Source organism: Camelus dromedarius, chromosome 4 (genome assembly GCF_036321535.1).
Source record: "Camelus dromedarius isolate mCamDro1 chromosome 4, mCamDro1.pat, whole genome shotgun sequence".
Classification (NCBI taxonomy): domain Eukaryota; kingdom Metazoa; phylum Chordata; class Mammalia; order Artiodactyla; family Camelidae; genus Camelus; species Camelus dromedarius.
Window position 1 is genome coordinate 44506965 of NC_087439.1, and position 21858 is coordinate 44528822.

Consider the following 21858-nt stretch of genomic DNA (forward strand, 5'->3'; position numbering starts at 1 on the left):
GCAACCTTGGACCGCCTGCCCCCACCCCACAGTCCTTCTGCATAGGTGTACTGTCTGCTGAATCACTGAAGGAAACCAGCAAATCAACTCCTGATCCAGTGTGAAGATGACTGCACACTGGCCATTTCATGAGTTTGCACAAGAACTCCTGGCAGAAGGTCAGACGGGGATGCAGCAGGGCACAAGGAAACCTCCCTGCAGAAGTAACAGCAATTGTGTTGCTATGAAGCACCGGCAACGAGGCAGGTCCTGTGCCAAGTGCTTTGTCAAATATTTGAGCGCCAGGAACAAGGATGTGAGAACCAGGGCTACAGCACAAATGAAATAACTTCCCCGTCCTCACGGAGCTTACACTCCTGTGCATTATCTCATTTAGTTTTCATAACAACCTAGGAGCCTACTACTGTCATACCCCCATTTTATTCAGTAAAAACAAACAAAAAAACAAACGAAGTGCCTGGAGATTAAATCATGCACTGCAAGAACATCCTGGTAAACGATGAAACGAGGACGCTGAGCCAGGCTCCCTGTGATGCCCGAGTCCATGTCTTTACCACTGCGTCCAGTCATCTGGGAGCCAGGGCACCCCAAGTCTGGCTCCCATCACAGATGGGGTCCAAGCCCCGGGTTCAACACCCCCGGGCTTCTCATGCTTTTGTCAGCTTCTTCCCCTTCTTGTCTTCTTAACTCATAGATCCTCAGGAGGACTCACCTTTCCCCCAAGCTGAGGGGAGGGGAGAGGGGACAGGAAGGCTGGGAGCCAGAGCCTATACGTGAACTGGGGTGGGGGTGGAGGCTGTCTTTATGACCACAGCCTCCATGGATCTAATAAGAGGTTTACTCAAGCCTCCTTGAAGCCTTGAGAACCTGTAATTGTCTGAGGGGTGAGTCATGTTATATACATAGTTCTATCTTGAAATAAAACACTTAGAATAATGGGTTCACTCAAAAGCTGTTATCTGGAGTCTTAAGGACTGGTATATTTTACACCAAAAAAATGAGAAAATGTTTCCTTTGTGCTCTGGTGTGAAACAGGCACACTCACTCCCTTGTCAATGAGTTAAAGAAGCAAGTAGACACTGAGAGGAACCAAGGTCCCCATGAGGTCTGAAAGAAAGTAGTCTTATTTAAGTCAAGGACCGCAGTCTCAACCACCCCTGAACTTTATAGAACTGAGTATCTGTTTACTTCTTTTGGGTGATTCGTTGTTTTTCAAAGACAAAAACAAATGAACCCAGGACACAGATCCCCTGCTAACACTTGATCTCAGAGAAATGCCCTTTACATCTTTACAAAAGTAAAATGCTCTATTCTGCAATATAGTGCTTTTGGTGCTGCCTAGCTCAGTTTTAAATTCTGGGTACTCAGAAGACTGTTGGCCATCTCCTTCCATTTAGAACAGCTATCACATATGTGGATCTGGTCAGCAAAAGGATTCTGACCCAGAAAGAAGACTCCCATCCCCACCCTTCTCCACAACCTGGAAGTGTAATCCCCTCTTCTCCCCTCCCTGCCCATTCCTAGCCTCCTTCTCCAGGGCCAGGCCAAAAGGACCAACCTCAGACCCCTCAAAGACTGCCTCTGACAGCTTAGCTGGAGAATAAAACTAACAGAGAAGGAGAGGACAGAGGGAAGAGGGTTAGGAACCTTCCTTGGGTGCTTGTTCTTGGGTTGGCAGCTCTGTCAGGATGTCTGGCAAATGGAGGGCCAGGCCATCCTTGTTTTCAGGTTGATTCATCCTTTGCTGAATGCAACACTGTCCTGGCTGGGCAAACCATTCTGGTTCCATTCCATTCTGGCAAATCAAGTGTGCTAGGATATGGCAACAGTCAGACGGAAGGGAGAGACTTACCTGGTGCTCCTTCTGGATCCCTATTTGGGCCTCTGCACCCATCCCCAGCTGCTAAGGGCTCATGACTAGGCCCCTTGATGACCTTGCCCTCAGCCAGCAGCTGCCTCACCCAAGGTTACAGAAGCATGATACGGACTGAATGTGTCCCCCCAGAGTTCACAGGTGGAAACCTAACCCTCAAGTGTGATGGTATTCGGAGGTGTGGACTTTGGGAGGTGATTAGTCATGAGGGTAGAGCCTTTGTGAATGAGACTGGGCTCTTATAAAAGATGCCCCAGAGAACTCCTTTCTCCCTTGTGCCACGTCAGGGCACAGCGAGAAGACGGCCGTCTGTCTATGAAACAGGAAGTGGCTTCTCACCAGACACTGAGTCAGCAAGCGCCTGGATCTTGGACATCCCAAAGTCCAGAAGTGTGAGAAATAAATTTCTATTGTTTACAAGCCATTCAACTTGTGGTATTCTGTCACAGCAGCCCAAACAGATCAGTGCTGGGTGGTTGGGGGCCAACAAAGGCTTGGCTCCAGCCTCAATTAGGGATGACTCAGAAGGACCATTCCCAGCTCCAGAGCATTCCATGGGGTTGGCTGAAGCCTATCTCCAGGGCAACTGCACCAGAGTCCAGCTTCTTCCTCTGCCCATCCTGCCTTCATCCCACCAGTCCTTATGCTGTACACATAGCTTTCCAGAACATTTGTGAGGTCCCCTAATATTGATATTTAGTTTCATAAAGGGATAGATCCAAGCGTCTTTCATACATACATGAGAGAGGATGAAGGGGGTCTTTTCTCCAACTCCCTCAAATTTACATTAACTGAGTAGGAAGGGTGTAGGTTTGCTATCAATGGGGACCTTTAGAGAAGTTCTGCCACCACAGATGTCTCTCCACCATGAACACAGTTATGCTATGTCACCTGCCTTGGGGGTTACCCTGCCTGGAGTCAGATGGGTATCAGCAGGTGGCGCCAGAGCATTCCCTACTTCCTATGAATTACTTCAGTGTGGGAAAGGCACCTCTAGTGTCCAGCCTCCACTGAATCTCTCCAGTCACCTTCACAAAGGAAGACCACTGGGTTGAGAAATTTCAGAAGCAGACGGGAGATCAGAGGTCATTCCATCCAGCCATTTCCAACCTGGAGTCTACTTTTAAAGAGCAAAGATGGAGCTCTTTCAGTTATTTTTAAAAGCCAGATTGAAATGGTGTGCTTACCAGCTTCAACAGCCTCAGCTAACACGCTCGTCAATATTAAATCTGTTTATTCATTAGTTCAACAACTCACCAAGCCCCTGCCAGGTGCTAGATTCTGAAGATACAGACAGGAAGAAAGGTGATGAGTTACTGGTGCACACAGAAACCTGCACTCTAGAAAGAGACAAAACTGAGTAAACAGATAGACTTAAGACTAAGAAGGAAAAATAATCGGGTATGGGACACAAAAACAGAAGGTGGAAACCACGTAAAATGGACAAGCTGAAACTGATAACTCTGATCTGACTTAATTAATTAAAAATGGAAAACAAAGTTAATTGTCACTCAGTAAATATAATTCTTTAGATAAACGATACTTTCCAAGCATGGGCCCCATGGAATTAGTTTAAAAGGATCTTCCTTTATGAAAGACTTTAAAACAGGGGTCTTTAATCCCTTTTAAGAAACACAAAAAGCAGGCAACTTGAGATCACATCACTAATTTTTGACCAACGTGGACTAAGACTTGGGTCTCTTCTCTGGAACAGGACCCTTGCCATTACATTGTATTGAAGAGCTGACCCAGAAAGCAATGCCAGTCGAGGTTAGAGACGTGGCTCTGGGTTGAAGCTCCTGGGTTCAAAGCCCGGCTCTGACACTTCCCAGCTGGGTGGTCCTGAGCAGGCTATTTTAATTCTGAGCCTCAGTGTCCTCCTCCATTAAATGGGAATGCTAATAACGGTATCTCGCTCAGCATGTTGTACCCCTAAATGTGAGACTATGTGCCAGCTGCTTGGCAGACACCAACTATCACAGGCCTTGTCTCAAAGGCCAGAAACCCAGGCTGGTTTCATGAGTGGCTCTCAGCAGCCCTGCCCTGTACCTGAGTTCTGTCAAGTTTCAGAGGTTGAGTGACACGGGAGGGACAGAGCTTCTCTGTCTACATCCAGGCCTGCTTTTAGTAATGGCTTCTTTCCTCTCTGTCATCTTTCTAGAAGAACATGAGGTTAACTCCTGGGATGTCTTTTAAACAATACTTGACCATTCTATTCAATTAAAAGCCTTCTAAGTCCCAGGAGCTTAGAAGAAAAAAGTCAGGATGTAAATTTAACTGGCACCTGCTGGTGACCAAGGTAACATCACAGGCATTAACTGCTCTGAACCAGCCTGGGAGGTAGGCAGGATAAAGGTGTGCTTGTGAGATTGTGCATCTCTAACTGGAGGCTCAGGACTTGATGGATTTCTTTCTTGCCTTAGCCTTTACCTTTTTTTCCATTTATTTATTTAGCTAACATTTATTCAACACTTATTAAGTGCCAGGTTCAATGTTAGGAACTATGGATAGAGATATGAAAGTTGGCCACTGTCCTAAGATACTGACACAAGATTGGAGAGAGACACAAGAAAAAGGATTATTAAAATGTGCAGCAAGATGAGAATGTGGGTGAAAGGCCCTGAAAGTGAAGAAAAGGGCGTGTAACCCACTTGATTAAAGAAAGACACACACACACAAACACACACACACACACACGTACACACACCCTCCCTGCCCAGGAAATTACAAATAACTTTTAGAATAGGGGTAGCTGTCTGAGCTATTTGACTCCATCATCTGTTTGCAGGCAGAGCTCAGAAAAATCACTGCAGCTGCCATTCACATTTTTCTGCCTCTTTGTTTTCCAGGAATGAGAGCCTTGCTGGTCGACACAGCAGGAGACGCACCATAAATATTCAGCCTGTCTGGGAAGATTTATTTCTCCACAGAATAAACCAAGGCATTGGTTTGTTATATATTTAAATGCTAATGACTTCATGAAGAAAGGTTAATGCTGGCTGGCACAGCTAGTCTGGGCTAGCGTGGCCTATCCTAGGGGGAGGAGCCAGCACTCAACTGGAGAAGGTGCACCCAAGAGCCAGCCAGTACAAGGAGGTCCCTGGTGTGACAGAAGCCCTCTCCTCCAAGGGCTCTTATTAAACCTCATTAGCATTACCTGAGGTCATGACAGTAATACACAGGGGCCACAATGGATTTACCTGCCCTCAGTGGAATACAAGTCACTGAAGGCTTCCTTTGGACAGGAAGCTTTGATAGGAGTTAGGAAAGGTTCCTAAGACTAGGAAGTTGGTGGGCAGTGAGAGCAGGGATGGAGAAGGAGGTAGGTCTGGGTGGGTCGGGGGAGATATTTCCTCGCCAACTTATGTCAGAACTCAGTTGGCACAGTGGTGTGGAGGGTGGACTCAGGGGCCAGACTGTCTGAGTTAGGATGCTGGATCCAACACTTAATAGCTGCACGACCTTATGTAAGTTATTTAACCTCTCTTACCTCAGTTTCCTCATCTGTAAAACGGAGCTGATAATAATTACCTACTTCATAGGGTTGTTGGGAGGATTAAATGAGTTAATACTCAGAAAAGGCTTAGAAGAGGTCTTGGCACATAGGAGACATTCAATGACTACCTGCTATTATAGCTGTTGTTGCTGGACAGGGTAAGTTACTAAGAAATCCACAGAATTAAAATGGAGAAAGTAAAAAAAAAAAAAAGTAAGAATAAATAATAAATAAATAAACAAATAAATAAAATGGAGAAAGAAAAGTAAAATTTTTCCTAGGTCATGATCTTGTGCCAAAGTATGTTGTATTGTGCTTTATAATTTACACAAAATTATAAAATTATTTTATAATTATCACTGCCAAAATATAATTTTATAATTTAATTTTAAAAAAGCACATTCCCAGCTGTTGTCTCTGTTTTCTGAGCTGTAAAATGCTACAAAGAGTATGTCCAGTATAAGACGTCAGAATTAAATGAGATGCTTTACATAAGGTGCTCTGTTACTATCTGATACTATTCTCTGGTACCTAGTAGATGCTTGTTCAGTATTTGTGGAGTGAATGAATAAATACTATCATCATTAGAGCCCTGTGAAATTTATTATCTTCATTTGTTTTTAGAAAAGATTTCAAAGTTTGGAGAAACTCTACAGCTTTTCCAAGGTCAGCCCACTAGTTAGGGGAAGAGTCATGGCTCCAACTCTGCTTCACTTTCTAAGATACCACGGCTGACTCCTAAATCAGGGTTTGGTGGCCACTTGCTTAAGTTATTAACTGGTGGCTCTGTACCCAACACCACAGCTCAACCCATTCTGAGAAGGAACTCACATGGCCATCATAGCTGAAGAGAGCATTTCTGGCTGGGCTGGGCTGAGTTGAGCAGGGTTTCCTGCCATCTTTTCATAGGCTCTGACAGTCAGAATATTAGAAAGCGATATCATGCTTCAGGGATTATCAAAGCCATTATAGGCAGCCTTCTAAGGCTATCTTGGAAAAAACCAAAAACGGCTCCAGATACCAGTCTGATGATTAAAAATCCAAGTTTAAAATTCTACATTATGTGTATTTTACCACAATTAAAAAATAAATTCAAGTTTAACTTTCAAAGAATTGAAAATCATGATTGATTTATTTCTAGGTTCATCTGTTCTTTAACCCAGAGCCCTTCATGGACCTCACACCTCATCGGAAGTCAGCAAGATGCCACTGGTTCTCCATAGGGGACTTCCTGGTCCTGCAGCCAGCCTCACTCTCTGACTAGGGTCCCTTCATGTGCCTTAGGACACTCCCTATGGGCCTGGGGTCCCACGAAGAGCCCCTGCAGCCCCGGCCCTATAAACAATGTTTGCAGGAGCTTCCTGTAAAAAGAAACCCCTCATGGCAACTTTCAGCCCTGAAATTGACTGGCAGGCTTTCAGATATGTCAAAAAAAAAAAAAAAAAAAAAAAAAAAAAAAAAAAGAAAGAAACAAAGAAAAGGATTTTCTAAAATTCGTCTGATAGCTCACCTAGAGACAGACAGCACCTGAGGATTAAAAACTAAAAAGCTATAATTGACTCTGTCTTCTTTGAAGTTGCTGTAACAAGCTTAGAACTTACTGAAACAGCTGCAGTGATTTTCAACTGAACCAAATGAAGTACAGATAAATCACTGAACCATAGCGCTTGAAAACTAAAGGAGAACTTAGAAATAACCTTGTCCAACTCCTTCCCTTTCCAGATAAAGCTACTAATCAGCAGGGAAGTGAAATGACTTACCCAAGGTCATGTGGCCACTTAGTCAGCTCTTCACTCTCCAGGAGAAGTGATCCTGCCAGTGTGACACAGGTCTGTGTCAGCTGTTTGCATGAGGCCCTTGGCAAGGGCCAAAGACAGATGAGTGGACTCCCCGTGCCCAACACATGAATGTGGGGAACCATCTTCTGTGGGCAAATAGTCTCCATTGCCCTCCACTGAATGCATCTGGTCCCTCGAAGATTTGGAAAACGGCAGCAAAGAACTGTGCCAGGGACAGCTCCAGGCTACTTATCCTCTAAATCCTAAGTTTGCAAAAAAAAAAATAAATAAAAACATAAAAGCTCAACAGACGAAAACCTAGAAGCAATAAATACACAACCGTGCTCTTAGAAACAGACTACATCCTACCTATCTTGGGGTAAAAGTTTCTTCAGTGTCAGGAAAGCTCAAGACTCTCCAAAGTCTCCTCTTCCCCGGCCCCCAAAGGCCTCCTGAGGGACTACAGCCACAATGGGGTTCAGGGAAACTAACAGGCCATAACTAAAGAAAAGTCCCCTGGAGTTGAGTCTGGCAAAGTGGGAAGAGATAGAAGGACAAATTCCTACATCAACCTGTTCTCCCATTCAGAGAAGGGCTGGGTGCGGGACACTGGGGAATTTGTGCAAGGCCCTAACCCTGGCTCGTTGGAACAAGAAATGTGGCTGTGTTCCCCAGGCTGTGACCCGAATATGCACTTCACCTTTCTCAGCCTTGAATTTCCCATCTTTCATGTCTAGAGGTCTTTATTAGCTTTCCATTACCCTCAAATGACAATAAAATGAGACCCAACGTTTTATCATCCACCAGCCTCATTACAGACAAGACACGTGTATTCCTCTAAAGACTCAGTAACAATCTTGACCATCCCCATAACACCATTCATTTAAATAAAAAAAATGTAAGATGATTAGCCACTTCTATCTAGATTAGTATTTCTGACTCTGGCTGCACATTAAACTCACCAAGGAGCTTTTAAAAATACATTTCCTTTTTTTAAAAAGTCTCCCCTTCTCTTCTACTTAATAAACGCTCATCATCATGGCTATTGTAGTTCAGGGCAGTGGGTTACATACACTCTTTACAAACATTTTCATGTCAGACTTTCACCAATGACTCTCATTAGGGGACATCAGTTATCAGAGGAACAGAAATATGCGCCCTTCCTCTCTGGTCTGCACAAGGCGGGGACAGCATTCAGAGACAGGTGATACTGTGAGCTTCAGGGACTCAGTGACGTCTCATAGCTTCTAGAGACCCATTTGTTTTGTTTCCTCTCGCTTATTCCAGAACATCACAGACACAAAGTGAATGCAGATGCCTGACTGATTTTCAGACAAAATGTTGTGAATTAACTCACTTCCAGGAAGGAGTGGTGCAGAACTGGTGTGACTAAAAGTCCCCAGCAAGGCTGGTAACTTTCAAGAGTTGACATATCCAGGTGAATTTTTTTTTGACCTGTCCCTTGCAGGGGCTGTGGTTAGAGCCATCAGTGGCGTGACACAATGATTTCCTAAGCTGGCCTTCCTCTCCTGGGCATTAAACACCTTTCATACATGGGCCTGTGCAACCTCCTTTCAAGCTGCCTTTGTGGCTGCCATATCCTCTCCTCTGTGCTCTTAAGCCAAGCAGTATTTGACATTGGACTGTTTGCTGTCCTCTAACACCCTGTGTCCTTTCCCACCTCCTGTGTTTGATGGTGCTGCCTTTTCTGCCTCTCCCCACCCTTGAACTCCTTTGCTGGCAAAATTCATCTTTTAGTGTTAAACTTGAAAATCTGTGCTGGCCTGGCTTGCTGTCTGTGCTCCCACATCACACTGTTTTGGGGTTAGTTTCCTCCACTAGACTACGAGTTCCCAAGGGAAGCGGCCACAGTAATGGGTTGAAAAGCATAAGCTCTGGAGATAAAGCTGGGTGTAATTCAAGCTGTGTGACTTTGGGAAAGGTGTTTGACCACTCTGTGCCTCATCTGTAAAATGGGGATAATAAGATTGTTATGAAGATGAAGCAAGATAAGACACGTAAAGCAGTCCGAACTGAACCTGGCACATGGCAAACATTTCACTAGCTTTTATTCTTCGTATCCCTGGTGCCTAGAACCCAGGGGAGTACGAATATTGAACTAAGCGCTATGTGTGCAATTTGTGAATGTGTATTATTTGGATCCTGGGGGAAGCGATTCGTATGTGATGATTCACAAGTACAACTGAAGGATGTGAGTATCTAACTTACTCAGGAAAACTATAAACATACATAATAGAGAGAATAGCATAATAAACCCTGTGTACCCAATGCACAGATTCAACAATCACCGACTCATGGCCACTCTTTTTGTATCTATATCCTGCTCCTCACCCACTCCCCAGCACACATGGGATTATTTCAAAGCAAATCTCAGATAAAGAAAGCAATTTTATGCCTTATGCTCTTAAAGGAGCCTTCAGAGAGGAAACTCAGAATCATACAGTATCCTCATTATGACATGTGGCTTGTGACCTTGATGGATGCAGAGGGGAAGGCTGAAGAGAGGCCGAGAGGCCAAGGGCAACCAAGGGCTCCAGGCTCCAAGGCCAGGGCTCTTTACAGAATGTGCATCTCCAGCCAGCTTCCTCAGACCCCTCCCTCACCCCAGGGCCTAACTAGCTCTTAACCATCTTTGAGGCAGCCTGAGATACTCCACCTCAAAAATCAACTAATAGCAGTCTTTTTCCAATTCAGGAAAAAAAAAAAGTTAATGGATGGAATTCACAACTAAAAGTTGCCTTCTTATATATTTTCCTTAAACCCATGGTCTCTGCTCTGCGTCCATTTGTCAACAGCTGAGTTCTGGTAAGAACACAGGCGAGTGAGTGAGTGATCAAATCAAGGAAAGAATAGTTAAAAAAAAATTAATGGGAAGCCCTGGAAACAGGTGACCAGTGTGATCAGACAGCCTCCTGCGGGCACACCTGCTTGTGCTTGTGAGTTCACCTTATGCGGTATAATACCTGTCTGCTAGTAAAACCGTTCCCTTCACGTGATGAGATGCTAAGCAACAGCTTTCCCGTCCTGTGGGCAGCACCCCGCCTCCAGGTGCTCCTCCCCCCCGTGCACCTCCCCACCAGCTGCTCGGGCCGCAGAGAGTGAGGCAGAGGCAGGGCTGGGGCGCGGGCCGGGAGAGCCCCCGGGGAGGCTCGAGGCTGCCGCGCCCCCCAGGTGCCAGCACGCGGGAGAGAACAGAAGCGCAGCAGCGGGCTCTGATTCCTTCCCGGGGAGACCCAATAATGAAGCAGGAAACCAATTCTCGTTTTAAAACCTCCCTAGAATAACTTCTGATTGAGCTTAACGCCCGAGACAAATATCAATGGTGGGAATCACAGCCACCTCGGAGCAAGGCTCTCCCGGCCCTGTTTCACGTTTACCTCCCGGCGTGGGCTGACACGCACCGCTGGAGCGCGAATCCCAGGCTGAACAAAACCCTCTGCAGCCGCGACCATGCTCGCTGCCCTTCCTGAGACAGGCGGGGAGGGGACAGGGCACAAAAGTAAGAAGACTCACACAGCAGTTGAGGGCAGGGCGCAAACTAGTTAGAACTGACCAAGTCCAAGATGGCAGAAGGCGACTCCCAGCAGCCCCTGCGCCTTGTTATGCGCTCGCTGTAATATATCAGCATGTTAAGTGGGGCACCCACAGGTGCCCTGAGTTCTGAGGCTGAACCTAAAAGGCCAAAAAGTGGGCGGTGGCCCAGTTCCCAGAAATCCCCGCCCCTCCCCCCAAATAGCTGAAATAATCCTCCCACTTGCTAGCATATGCAATTACCGAGCCAGTAAAAACTAACTACCCCTGCACCCCGGGACCCCTCACCTATTGAGATGACCCACATTCTGCCTATGGAATCTGTATCTCCTAAGCGGCTCTCGCTTTCCTAGACGACCCCATCTCCCAGGTCCTCTCTTGCCTTCTGAGTTGGCCTGCAATCTGTCTATGGAGTGTGTATCCCTTTAAATAAACCCGCTCTCACTTTAACTGTGGCTGACTCTCGAATTCTTTCCTGCCAAAATCCAAGGACCTTCACTTGGTGATCACATCCCAGGAACTTGGCGAGACCTAGGATACAACCCTCCTCTCTCACCCCATTTCATACAACTTTCTGTCACAATTAGATCCGAAATGGGAAACTGGCTGGGAGTCTAGAGTGTAAGGAAGGAAAAGGGGAGGTGGAAATGGATGGCTTTGAAAGGCACTTTAAGGGGGCTGACAGCCCAGAGTTCAGGTGGGAAGCTATAGGAGCTTACTCTCCTCTCTGAGATCACCCCTCCAGGCCTGTCTGGGCTGCGGGCACTGTCCCCCTCCGCCTCCTCCCCGCCCTGAACCCTGGGCACTCCTGGTTTCCCAGCTGCCCAGCACTCGAAGCCTCAAGCTCTATGCACAGCAAAATACAACTGATTCACACATGACCCAGACTCATGAAGCACACAGATGTTTGATAAAATACACATTTATTAGAAAAATTTTAGCAGCATCATTTCCATTTGCCTTTCTAATCAAAGTACATTTCAAAGTAATTACAATAAGCACTCAAAATATGAGCAAAAATATTTTGAGAACTCAGAAATAAAATAATCAGTAGTATATGTTTCATCCATCCATCCATTCATTCATTCATTGTTTTAAAACGTGCAATAGTAGCACAGAGAGCCGGGAATGCTACTTGGTACGGAGACTGTATTCCTGCCAGGGTTCACACTGCAGGGACTATAGCTGCTATTCAGGAGGAGAGCAAGGCTCTGCAGGACATTCTGATACAAATGTACGATTTTGCCAAAGGACCTAAAAAAGGCTCAGTAAGGACGGTTTCCCTTTCTATTCATGTTCAATGGAGGAAATAAATAGTCATTACAAGGAAATTTTCACACACAGAAACACAAACACCCAGCTGAGGCTTTGCTTAACCGGTATTTGTTTCGCTCCTTCCTTTACGAAGACACAGATTTGCTTTTAGTAACTGAGCTCCTGAGCTCCGGTTTCTAGGGTAGGTGACCCCCTGAGATGCAGGCAACGGTGGAAGCCATCCCAGGGTCCATTAAATGAGAGTTCATTCGATTGCATACAAACTCTTTGCAGGACACTTCATGACACAGGATTTTCTCAGGCATTAAAATTAAAATGCTGACCTGGCAGCGAGTGAGAGAACACATAGGAAACAGTGTCTTGGTTAGATAATGCAAACATGCAGAAGGGTGAAACTGAATTGCTTTTTCTACCTTCTGTGTTATCTGCACCTCTGTCAATATGCTATTAATGAGGTTACATGTACTATTGAACATTAAGTGCTGATGTGTGAAAATGGCCCCAAGAGTGGGGCCTGGATTCCCTTGATAATTCTACAGAGAATACGAGTGATACCTCTTCTTTTGACATGGCTAAAGGCCCCAAGTCAATTCTTTTCTTCACTGGATCATTTAATGTAACGATCACCAACCAATTCAGCAGATACTTTCATTAGCAAATTTAATGATGTGATAATCTTTCCAAAATTTACAAATGTACAATATATTTATAGCATTACCTTCAGACAGCTTCAGTGCAAAGATATACATATAGTACATTGTGATAATTATTTGTAAAAATATAAGATGGCATAAGTAAAAAAGACATACAAAGGACTGCTTCCATGGACACATCCAACTATAAGAGTACAGGGGGAAAATATATATTTTTTTAATAAAGTACTGAATGTTAATTTTTTCCTCTGTTTGTAAAAAATATATGTGCAAATGTGTGTTTCTAATTATTCCCTAAATAGCTGGCACAGCTATGCCTCAGAATCTTCTCTAACAAGGTTTGCAGTGTCTTTAAATGTGTCTTCTGTTGCACTGTAGGTTGGAGTGGGGCCTTTTTTCCCAGAAGTCTTAGCAGCAGGTGAAGGTGATGGAGGTGGGGTCACAGTAGCACTGACCTTTGGCTCATTATCCATCTAAGACCACAAAGAAACAGGAATCAGTCATTTATTCCCCCAACGTGACAGGAGACAGTTTTGTGTGACGAAGACAAGTCTTGGTCAATTTCCTCAGCATAATCTGAGTGTATGCCCGATTTAGCTAGTTATGGCTAAGAAAGAATGCCTAGGCTAAGAAAAATTGTTAAAAATTACCTCAGAATAGGTTGGATTCTCAAAATTGGCATTTTGTTTTGGTTTTCGTTTGAAGATATTCCATTTTGTTGCCTAAATGAAAAGGAGGAAACAGAAAACCTTCAGTAATGGCACTTTTTTGTGGGTTTCTTGCCCTTCTATCTAGATTTTAAAATTTCTTCTTACAAAGAGAAAAAGCATTTTGGGACCTGGGACCATGTGATCCGGCCCACGGAGGAAACTGTTCTATTCTTCCTCAGATGGTCCCTGAAGAGTAACTGAAACTCTCTGGGCTCTTTTCATCTAAGAACTTCAAAACACTCCCTTGATGTAAAATGTATAGCTTACCGAGTCTGTGCCCAGAGCACCCAGAAGCTTTGACAGAGACAAGTAAGAGATGTCTTCAGGGACTGCCTGAAGATTTAAGAAAGAAGCCCGGCTGGAACTCTCGTTCCCTAAAATGATGTCTTGATCCTCAGTCAACTCAAGCATATCCTCTCCCTGCATATTTCCTCCCGTCTTCATAATAAGGATGACAACACACAGAGCTCACATTTATGGAGTGCTTACCATGTGTCTAGACCTAGTCCAAGGGTTGTACAAGTTTCTGATTTAATCTTCCCAGCAACTCTGGGAGGTAGGTGCTCTTATTCTCTCTGTTTTGCAGGGGAGGAAAGGGAGCCATAGCAAGATCATATAACTAAAGGAGGAGGCAATGCGTCTAGGATGCAGAGGCCCCAGAACTGAAGGTAGCTCAAGGAGAAATGACCCTGGACCCCCACTGTGGGTGGCTCCTGTCTTGCTGAAAAGTTGCCCACGGCAGCAGTGCTGGTCACAGCTATGGCTCCCAGATGTGAGGAAACAAGAAAACGGGGGACGAGGAAACAGACAGCCTCCTCCAGCAGGTGGCCCACGTGTTTTATGGAGTGACTCTTGCTCTGTGAAAGGAGGGGGCCAACATGCGAAGACTATGGGAGAAGGAGGAGTGGCCATTCACAATCACTCACATTTAAATGAGCACCTACTCTGCTCGTGACCACCACCAAGGGGCAGATGAAGACATTCAGGTCGGAGCTGGCCTCTGGAAACTTACACTCAAATGGGGAAGGCCAAAACTCATTGCTTCAGTACGAAATGGCTACTTGGAGCTAAGTCATTCTTAGCAAGAGAAGTAGTGGGGATGTCCATTGTTATCCTCTTGGGAAATCCAATGCATGTCCACATGACTTTTGAAAAATGACAGAACTCAGCCACAGGAGTTCATGTTCTTTAAGTTCTTTGAGCAGACTTACTGATGAAGGATAAATCTGGGAGCCTCTCCAGAACATTCATGTCAACCTAGGGTGGTCCTAACCAAAGGCCTCTGCTGCTTCAAGCCACACTGGCTATTCTCTCAGTGCCCAGAAGGCAACGGACATAGGAAAATTGCTCGTCACACTGTGGAGGACAGACCTTAGGGGGGTCTCAGTCTTAACGGATTAAAAAAAAAAAAGGTAAGAACCAATGTACTGCAAAGATGGAGCTGAGGAGGAAAAGGAGTATAATGGGTCAGGCCTGCTCTCAGCATTGGCTCTGTTTCTGATGACTAATGTGCGGGGGCAGAGCGGGCAGCATCTCCCTCACACTCCCCCTGCTCAGCTCAGAGAGCTCTGTCTATGGAAGAGGATCACGGACTCGAAATAGACTGAGAAAAACTGTTGAAAATATAAAACAGATCTGGCCTTGGGGTGGAGGCAGACTTGGGGAATCGAATATGTGACATTCAAATATTCTGTTGTCTGTGGCAAGTTAGTCTTCAAAATACACTTCTCAATGTAGCTTGAAGGAAAAAAAAATTCAGTCCCTTGAAACTATGAAATATGAAAAATGTGAAATGGGAAATTCCTTTCTAAGACAACATTTGTGTGTGTGTGTGTGTGTGTGTAGAAGGAATTAGTAAATGAAATATAAAAAGGTGGACAAAGAGACTTTTGTAATAAGCTTTTCTCATTAGCATCAATTTAGTTCTGCTTTTATTTTGACCTGGACAAGCAGAGCAGGAACCAATGTGTGAGGTGCTGAAAATCCAACATGACTTTGCAGATACCAGTTCTGTTTATAGATTATGCAATTTGAGGACAGAGAGTGTATAAAATGGTAAGATTTCTAACTACCCTCGGACTTTTGTTTCACAGAAGAAGTCACAGAACTTTAGACCTGAGATAGTCCAGGCCCTAGTGTTCTCAACCAGAAGTGTGTTTGGGGGCCAGGGAGGCAGTGATTTCTGGGATCACAGTGCTTGGGGCAAACATTACTGACACTTAGAGGACAGTGGCCAGGAACATTAAAACTTCCTGCAATGTATAGGAAAGTTCTCTACCACAAAGAACTGTCCCACCCAATGTGCCAATAGTGCCTCCAATGACAAACATTAAGGACTCTAGCGCCCAGAGGTGAAATAGTTTGCCCAGAATCAAACAGCTATATCTCAGACAGCTTCATGTGTCTATTAATCACATATTTTCCATTAATACAAAGTTTTATATCAAATTTTTTGAATTTCTCTCTAGATCCCATTGTCTATAAATTTCAAAGGGCCTGCATACAAGGTAGAGAAGCTCTGTCTAGTGGTCTTTTTTTTTTTTCTTTCTTTTAATCTCCAGTATTAAACACTGTGCCTGGCACATTGAGGGCAATAAAGTTAGGTGAGGGCAATAAAGTTAGGTGGAAGATGAATGGACACAAGGGATAGATGACGAGCTTGTAAACTAGTGCCATCTAGTGGTGAATATAGGAAACAACAAGTAGAGCTAAGAACGACACACATTATTAAGGGAACAAAGACGTACACTGTAGAAAAACTGCATTGCAGAGGAAAGGGTACTCTAAATGTATACTTGGCACAGTGAGGTCTTTATTCATACTAAGTCATCATCTCAAATTAAATGCCTCTGATTTGAAGAGGCTGGATCCCAAAGTCTGTGTCCCTTCTTTTCTGCTCCATCTCCCATGTCGCAGGAACATCATTTCCATCTCAGTGTTAGAATGTAGTGGAAAGTTTTTCAGTTTATGACTTTTAAAATTATTTTTACTACTCGCCTACACACCTTGGGATCTGTGAGCCTATCAGGGTCTCTCTGGCTTGCCTAGGATAAGTAAACAGCAATTTCAAAGTCCTTCCCAAATCCCATATCATCTCAGTAGTTAGTCACTGTTACCTGAGTTCCATCAGCACTTGGGGAAGTTGACTTTGGGTCTGGAACTAATTCATCGGGGTTTATGGGACTTCCATAGTTTTTGTTATACACATTTCGGGATTCAGTTACCTGTGAGCATATTGAAGGTCATTATTCAGTTTTGAAAGAATTTTTGCTATAAAGTTTCTTATCAACTCTTTGGTTCTGTTTACCATCTTGCTCTCCCACAGACATGGTCAGGCATCATTTTTATTATGAGACCAACCCTGTGGTCCAGGAATAAATACCACTCCTATCTCCCCAAAATCAGGAGCACCAGCTACCAAGTTATCTATCTCATGCCTTAATCTTGGGAGGCAAATACACCCATCACTGATCACACTCTCATTTAGTAACAGCAATTTCTATTCCCCCTTCCCTATGTTCTCTGTCCCCCTTACTCCTACTGTTGACCATAGTTTTGGATAAAGGATATTCTGGTTGTATACTGGCAGCCACATGCAAAAAGAACAGTATGAATTATTCCCAAACTCATTGGTAAATTGAGAGGTTTTTTTTTAGATATTTAGAGTAAAATTATTAATTTCAGAGGACTGCTTAAAAGAGGCTGAATTTTTGAAACAAGAGGCAAAATGGAATTAATACTCCTCTAGATATTCTCTGTAACATTCATGTGATTCCAAAATTCCCTCCTTAGCTCAAATTACCATGGATATGTAATTAATGAGTTACAGGGTAAAAACTCACTCCTTTTCCTATATTTTTACATTCACCACTTTATTTCTTCTCAAACTCGGAAATGTGTTTGTAGCATGGCCTCATTTGATTTCAGGTGAAAACGCCAAAAATCTATTTTATCGTGTGATGAAAGTTTTGCCCTCTGGATATTAAAGGATCAGGCAAAATGCTTTCAAGATTCAAATATTTCTGATCTTAAGAAAGCCACTCCAACATTTCTGTCATATATTAAAGGGTTCCATATTCTCGTGAGTTCAAATGAAGTTGAGGTGTTAACAATGAAACTATTTTGCTGAGGCCACAGTTGTTTTGACAAAGGAAACACAAGCTAACTAACAGCCACTAGAGGTGGTGTCGGGGCTACTGGTCCAGACCTAATCAAATGTTCTTTCCCTTCATCCGAACTTCTGTCTCATCTCCCTGCTCCTCTAACAGATGAGTGAGTAATAGGGCCGCACCAAAGGGAATTTAGGTGTCTGCCGTCAACTTTGGAGACCTTTCTACTTTTCATAAAAGTATAAGAAAGGCAAGCAGGGAGGTCACCTCGAATCACACCCTTGTGTCCAGTCCCCCAAACCTGACAATCATTCACTCATTCACTTTACAAATATCTACAGAGAAGCTGCGTGTGTCAGGCACTGTGTATGCGGACCTCTTGCTCTGACCACTCAGGATGAAAGGTTCTTGGTCAGCACCCCCAGAATGGGTGCCAAAACCCAGGAATCTGATTGTTTTCAGGAGTCAAGTCCTTGGGTCAGTCCTGTGACTGCAGAGAGTGAAGCTGAGGATGGACCACCGTCCTTCCTTCCATTGAGGAAGGCTGGGAGGACCCGAAAGGTACATCATCATAGGAACCAGACCAGGCACCAGCAGCGCCCGAAAGGAAGGACTGTGATTTCTCACCGGGGCTGTTGTTGGCTGAACCACTTTGATGGCACTGTCCCTGGAAGCATACATTGGGTTTTCAAATATTATGGGCGGCTTTCCCAAGTCCATGGCAAAATGTTCACTCTGATGGAGAAAAAAGAAAAAAAAAAGGATGCAGATCGGGTTTGCACGAGGAAGGTGTGCTCCTCACACCTGGAGGCATGCTTGGTGCTCTGCCAAATTTACCCAAAAAGGATTTGTTAAAAAAAAAAAAAAAAAAAAAAAAAAACTAGCAGGCACACGAGGCCTCCATATGACAAACCCTTATGTAAAGTAACAGAAACGCACTAACATCAGCTCAAGAAAATGAAAGCCCTCTTCCCATGTCCAAGTTTTCTATGGCTCCTTAAGACAAATAACTCACTTGGGCATTGGATTTGGACACAGAGAGAAGGATGGGTAGTGGAAGAGGAGCAAAGAGGAGAAGCGGGGGGGGGGGCGGGGGGAGAATAGAGAATGGATAACGCTGTACTTTTAGGCAAGGGAGAAAATGCAAGATTTGCGATGAAGGCAGAATAATGAAAATGACTTCCCAGCGTGGACTGCAGACGTTGCAGTGGATAGTGGTTCACTTATAAGGGATCTGATCGTCCCGGGAGGTATTATTATTTTACAGGTGGGGACAGTGAGGGCCGGAGAGATCAAGCTCCAAGCCTATTATTACATACTTGGTGGCAGAGTTGTGATCTGAACCAACCACTGACTGGAAAACCGCTGTTTATCTCGTCACTCTGCATTGGTGGGAAACTATGAGACTAGGAAATGTATGTTTCCCCACCTCTTCCTTTAAACATACAAAAAGCCATCCATGAAAACAGAGTATCATGGCCCCTCTCTTCTGTTTCCCAAAAAACAGTCTGTTTAAGATTCCAATTAAATTTGAGACTGTTTATGACTCCACTTCAACAGTGTGGCTTAGATCAGGGGTAAATTTCAATTTTATTACTGATGTTTTTAGACACATTTCTACAACAAACATAATGTCTCCTAACTCTGCCTTTATAGACTTTATTCTGAGAAGCATATTATATTTCATCTTTTTCTAGGCTGATTTTATCATTTACAAGAGTGTTTCTCTGATGAAACAGTAAAAATTATCATCTTCAAATAGTCATTTCAAAACCATACTCACCATCGCCATTGATCTGTCAATAGCAGTCTCAGGCCCAAAACCAGACACTCCAATATCCATACTAACATCTTCCCCTGATCTGAAGGTCACCCCATTTCCATTTTCAGAGGATTTGGAAAGACTGCTTAAGCTGAAAAGAAGTAATTAAAACAATATCTGATTATTTTTTTTAAAGCAACCTTTTGCAATAGCAGTCTTCCCTTGGTACCTTTCCCTAGCTAAATTTAACTTAAATGACACATGCAGTTCCCACTCTGAATTTACACATCACATATGGGAGTAAGTTCCCTTATGCCCTGGAAGCGTTCAAGCACATTCCTGAGTGCCTGCGCTTGATGAGACGGCGAGCTGGGCACTTGCAGAAGGAAAGCCTCACCCATCGCACAGCCAGCGCTGTTCTCCAGCGTAAACTCAATGCCCACCGGCAGGCACAACCATTTAGACTCTAAAATGTGATTTGCACTCAGGCTTCAGAGAAGCAGTCGATTAAGACACTAGGATCTGAAGTGACTGCTTTAAGTTCAATATTTTTTGTTTCTGCAGAAGAAGTGAATAGCATAGGGAGCTTTTTTTAACTTAAAAAAAAAACTTATTCACATGATTATATATCACACAGGCTTCTAAAATTAATATTCCACATAATGAAACTGACCTTGACAGCTTGGGCAGAGAAGGGAACAGGGAGCCAGTTTTCCTATAGTGGAAAAATCCTAATGTCGCCAATACTGCAATGATGATGATCAGGATGACTGTCAACAGCACGGCGATTGCTGTCATCAAAGAGGGAGGAAGAAGCAAATATGTGAACATGTAGAGAAGGAAAAGAGCCGGCAGGTTTAGCAGTAGAGGCTGGGGGCTAGAACCATTCCTTCTTCGAAGACTGAGTTAAACAGAGTATAGACAGCGCTCAATGATGCATTCCCAGGTCCCTCATATTCTTCAAACTTACTTGTTCCTGGAGGAGTGCCCTTTGAAAGCCCTATTTCACAATATTCTCCCGAGTAGCCACTAGGACACCTGAAAGTAAAAGCAGCATTGTTCATGAGCTGTTGCCTTCTTAGGCTTCTGCTGTAATCTGACTTTGGAAATACACTTTCTTTTTTCTTCATTTATAGTTTAAATTTTTATTTATTTATTTTTAAATGCAGGTACTGGGTATTGAACCCAGGACCTCGTGCATGCTAAGCATGCACTCTACCACTGAGCTGTTACCCTCCTCCCTCTACCCACCCATTGAATTCCACTGAAATTCACTTTCAATGGAATAGTCGTGGCAGCTGCAGGGTCAGCCTCATCAAATAAACCTGCTGGTATCTTCTCTAATCTATGGAATTCTTCCTCGGAGAGCAAAACTGGAAACCCTGACTGTTCTTTCCTTTGATCTGCTTTCCCTAAATATCATCTTGCTCCATGTGGAAAGCTATCTCAATAATTCTCTTCTCTCCAGATCTTTAGCCCAGTCTCTCTGCTCCTCATAAGGGCCTTGTACTGAAGCACCTCTGGCGACAGCTGCTCCCCCATAATCCAACTGTCATTAGCAATACCAGTAGGCATATGGGAAAATGCAGTTGTCATTTCTCTAACTCCTTGCTCCCCAAAGTGTCGCCCACAACCTTGTGGCCTCTCCTGGGAGCTTATTAGAAATACAGAATCCCCACGAATGAGATGGGCTTTCTCCCCAGAACCCCAGGAGATTCTACCACATGTTATAGTTTGAGAAGCACAGCCTTAGTTCTCTGTGGACTCCCTGACGGGAGGGCAAGCGGTTAAGATGTGAAAATTAACAAACCGGCGAGGTTCTCGTATATACTTGTTTTTCTGGTTACTTCAAGGTCTCAAATTCCTCTCAGGAGATGCAAGGCCTACAGCTTGGACCTTAACATTCAGACTTACTTGCACTTGGGGAGGTCTTTCTCATCAAAATAGCAGTTTCCGCCGTTCATACACCTGCATGGATGGGGCATGAGGATAGGGCTTTCGATGGCTGCAGAGAGAGAAACCATGCATGCGTCAGTCAGCTGCACTCAGCAGAGCACCCTTCATGCAAACCTGCATCAGCCCAGGGCTGGGGGCCACAGGGAGCAGAGGGTGGACAGGACACGCCAACTAGTTAGTCTCCCTATCAAAATGGTATCTTCCCCTTAAGTCAGACCAATTTCCTTATCCATAAGGTCTTGGGGAGTAACACACATTTGGTAGGAAAAATGGGGCAGTTAAATAGCATTTCTGCCTCAGAACAGTGGAGAGATACTAGACTTCAGAATATACGTTAGTAGTTAAAAAGAACCTTGTGGTAAAGGAATCTCTTAGGACATTCATGTTTTCTTTTGAAGTTTTCAGAATTCTTCTCTGTGAACCTGGTTAAAATCAAGAGTTTAATTTAGGCACAGTCTGGAACTTTCGCTAAAGGCTCTAAAGCATCAACAATTCATTGATCAATAAACAGACACAGAGACAAAAATTAATAGATGCTTTATATTTATATTTATATATAAATAGCCGGTTGGCGGATCCCCTTGTTTTTCATGTCCTTCAAAACTGCCCGTGCTTTGGGTCCCTGCTCCAGCTCAGCCTCCATGAACTTGAAGATGCGCCTGGTGGGTCACTGGTGTTTCTGTGTCTTAGACCT

The 21858-nt window shown here is 44.1% G+C and overlaps 1 protein-coding gene across 1 annotated transcript in view; it reads right to left on the minus strand.

The window, feature by feature from the left end:
- Positions 1-11605: 11605 nt before the first annotated feature.
- Positions 11606-21858, minus strand: part of LRP2 (LDL receptor related protein 2) — a 181181-nt gene continuing 170928 nt past the window's right edge. The window contains exons 72-79 of the mRNA XM_064484889.1: positions 21123-21213; positions 20179-20246; positions 19882-19999; positions 19230-19359; positions 18074-18181; positions 16454-16561; positions 13278-13349; positions 11606-13100 (exon numbers count right to left, since the gene is read on the minus strand). Coding sequence (XP_064340959.1) covers positions 12939-13100; positions 13278-13349; positions 16454-16561; positions 18074-18181; positions 19230-19359; positions 19882-19999; positions 20179-20246; positions 21123-21213 — 857 coding nt within the window. The 3' untranslated portion in view covers positions 11606-12938. The remainder of the gene's footprint in view (positions 13101-13277; positions 13350-16453; positions 16562-18073; positions 18182-19229; positions 19360-19881; positions 20000-20178; positions 20247-21122; positions 21214-21858) is intronic.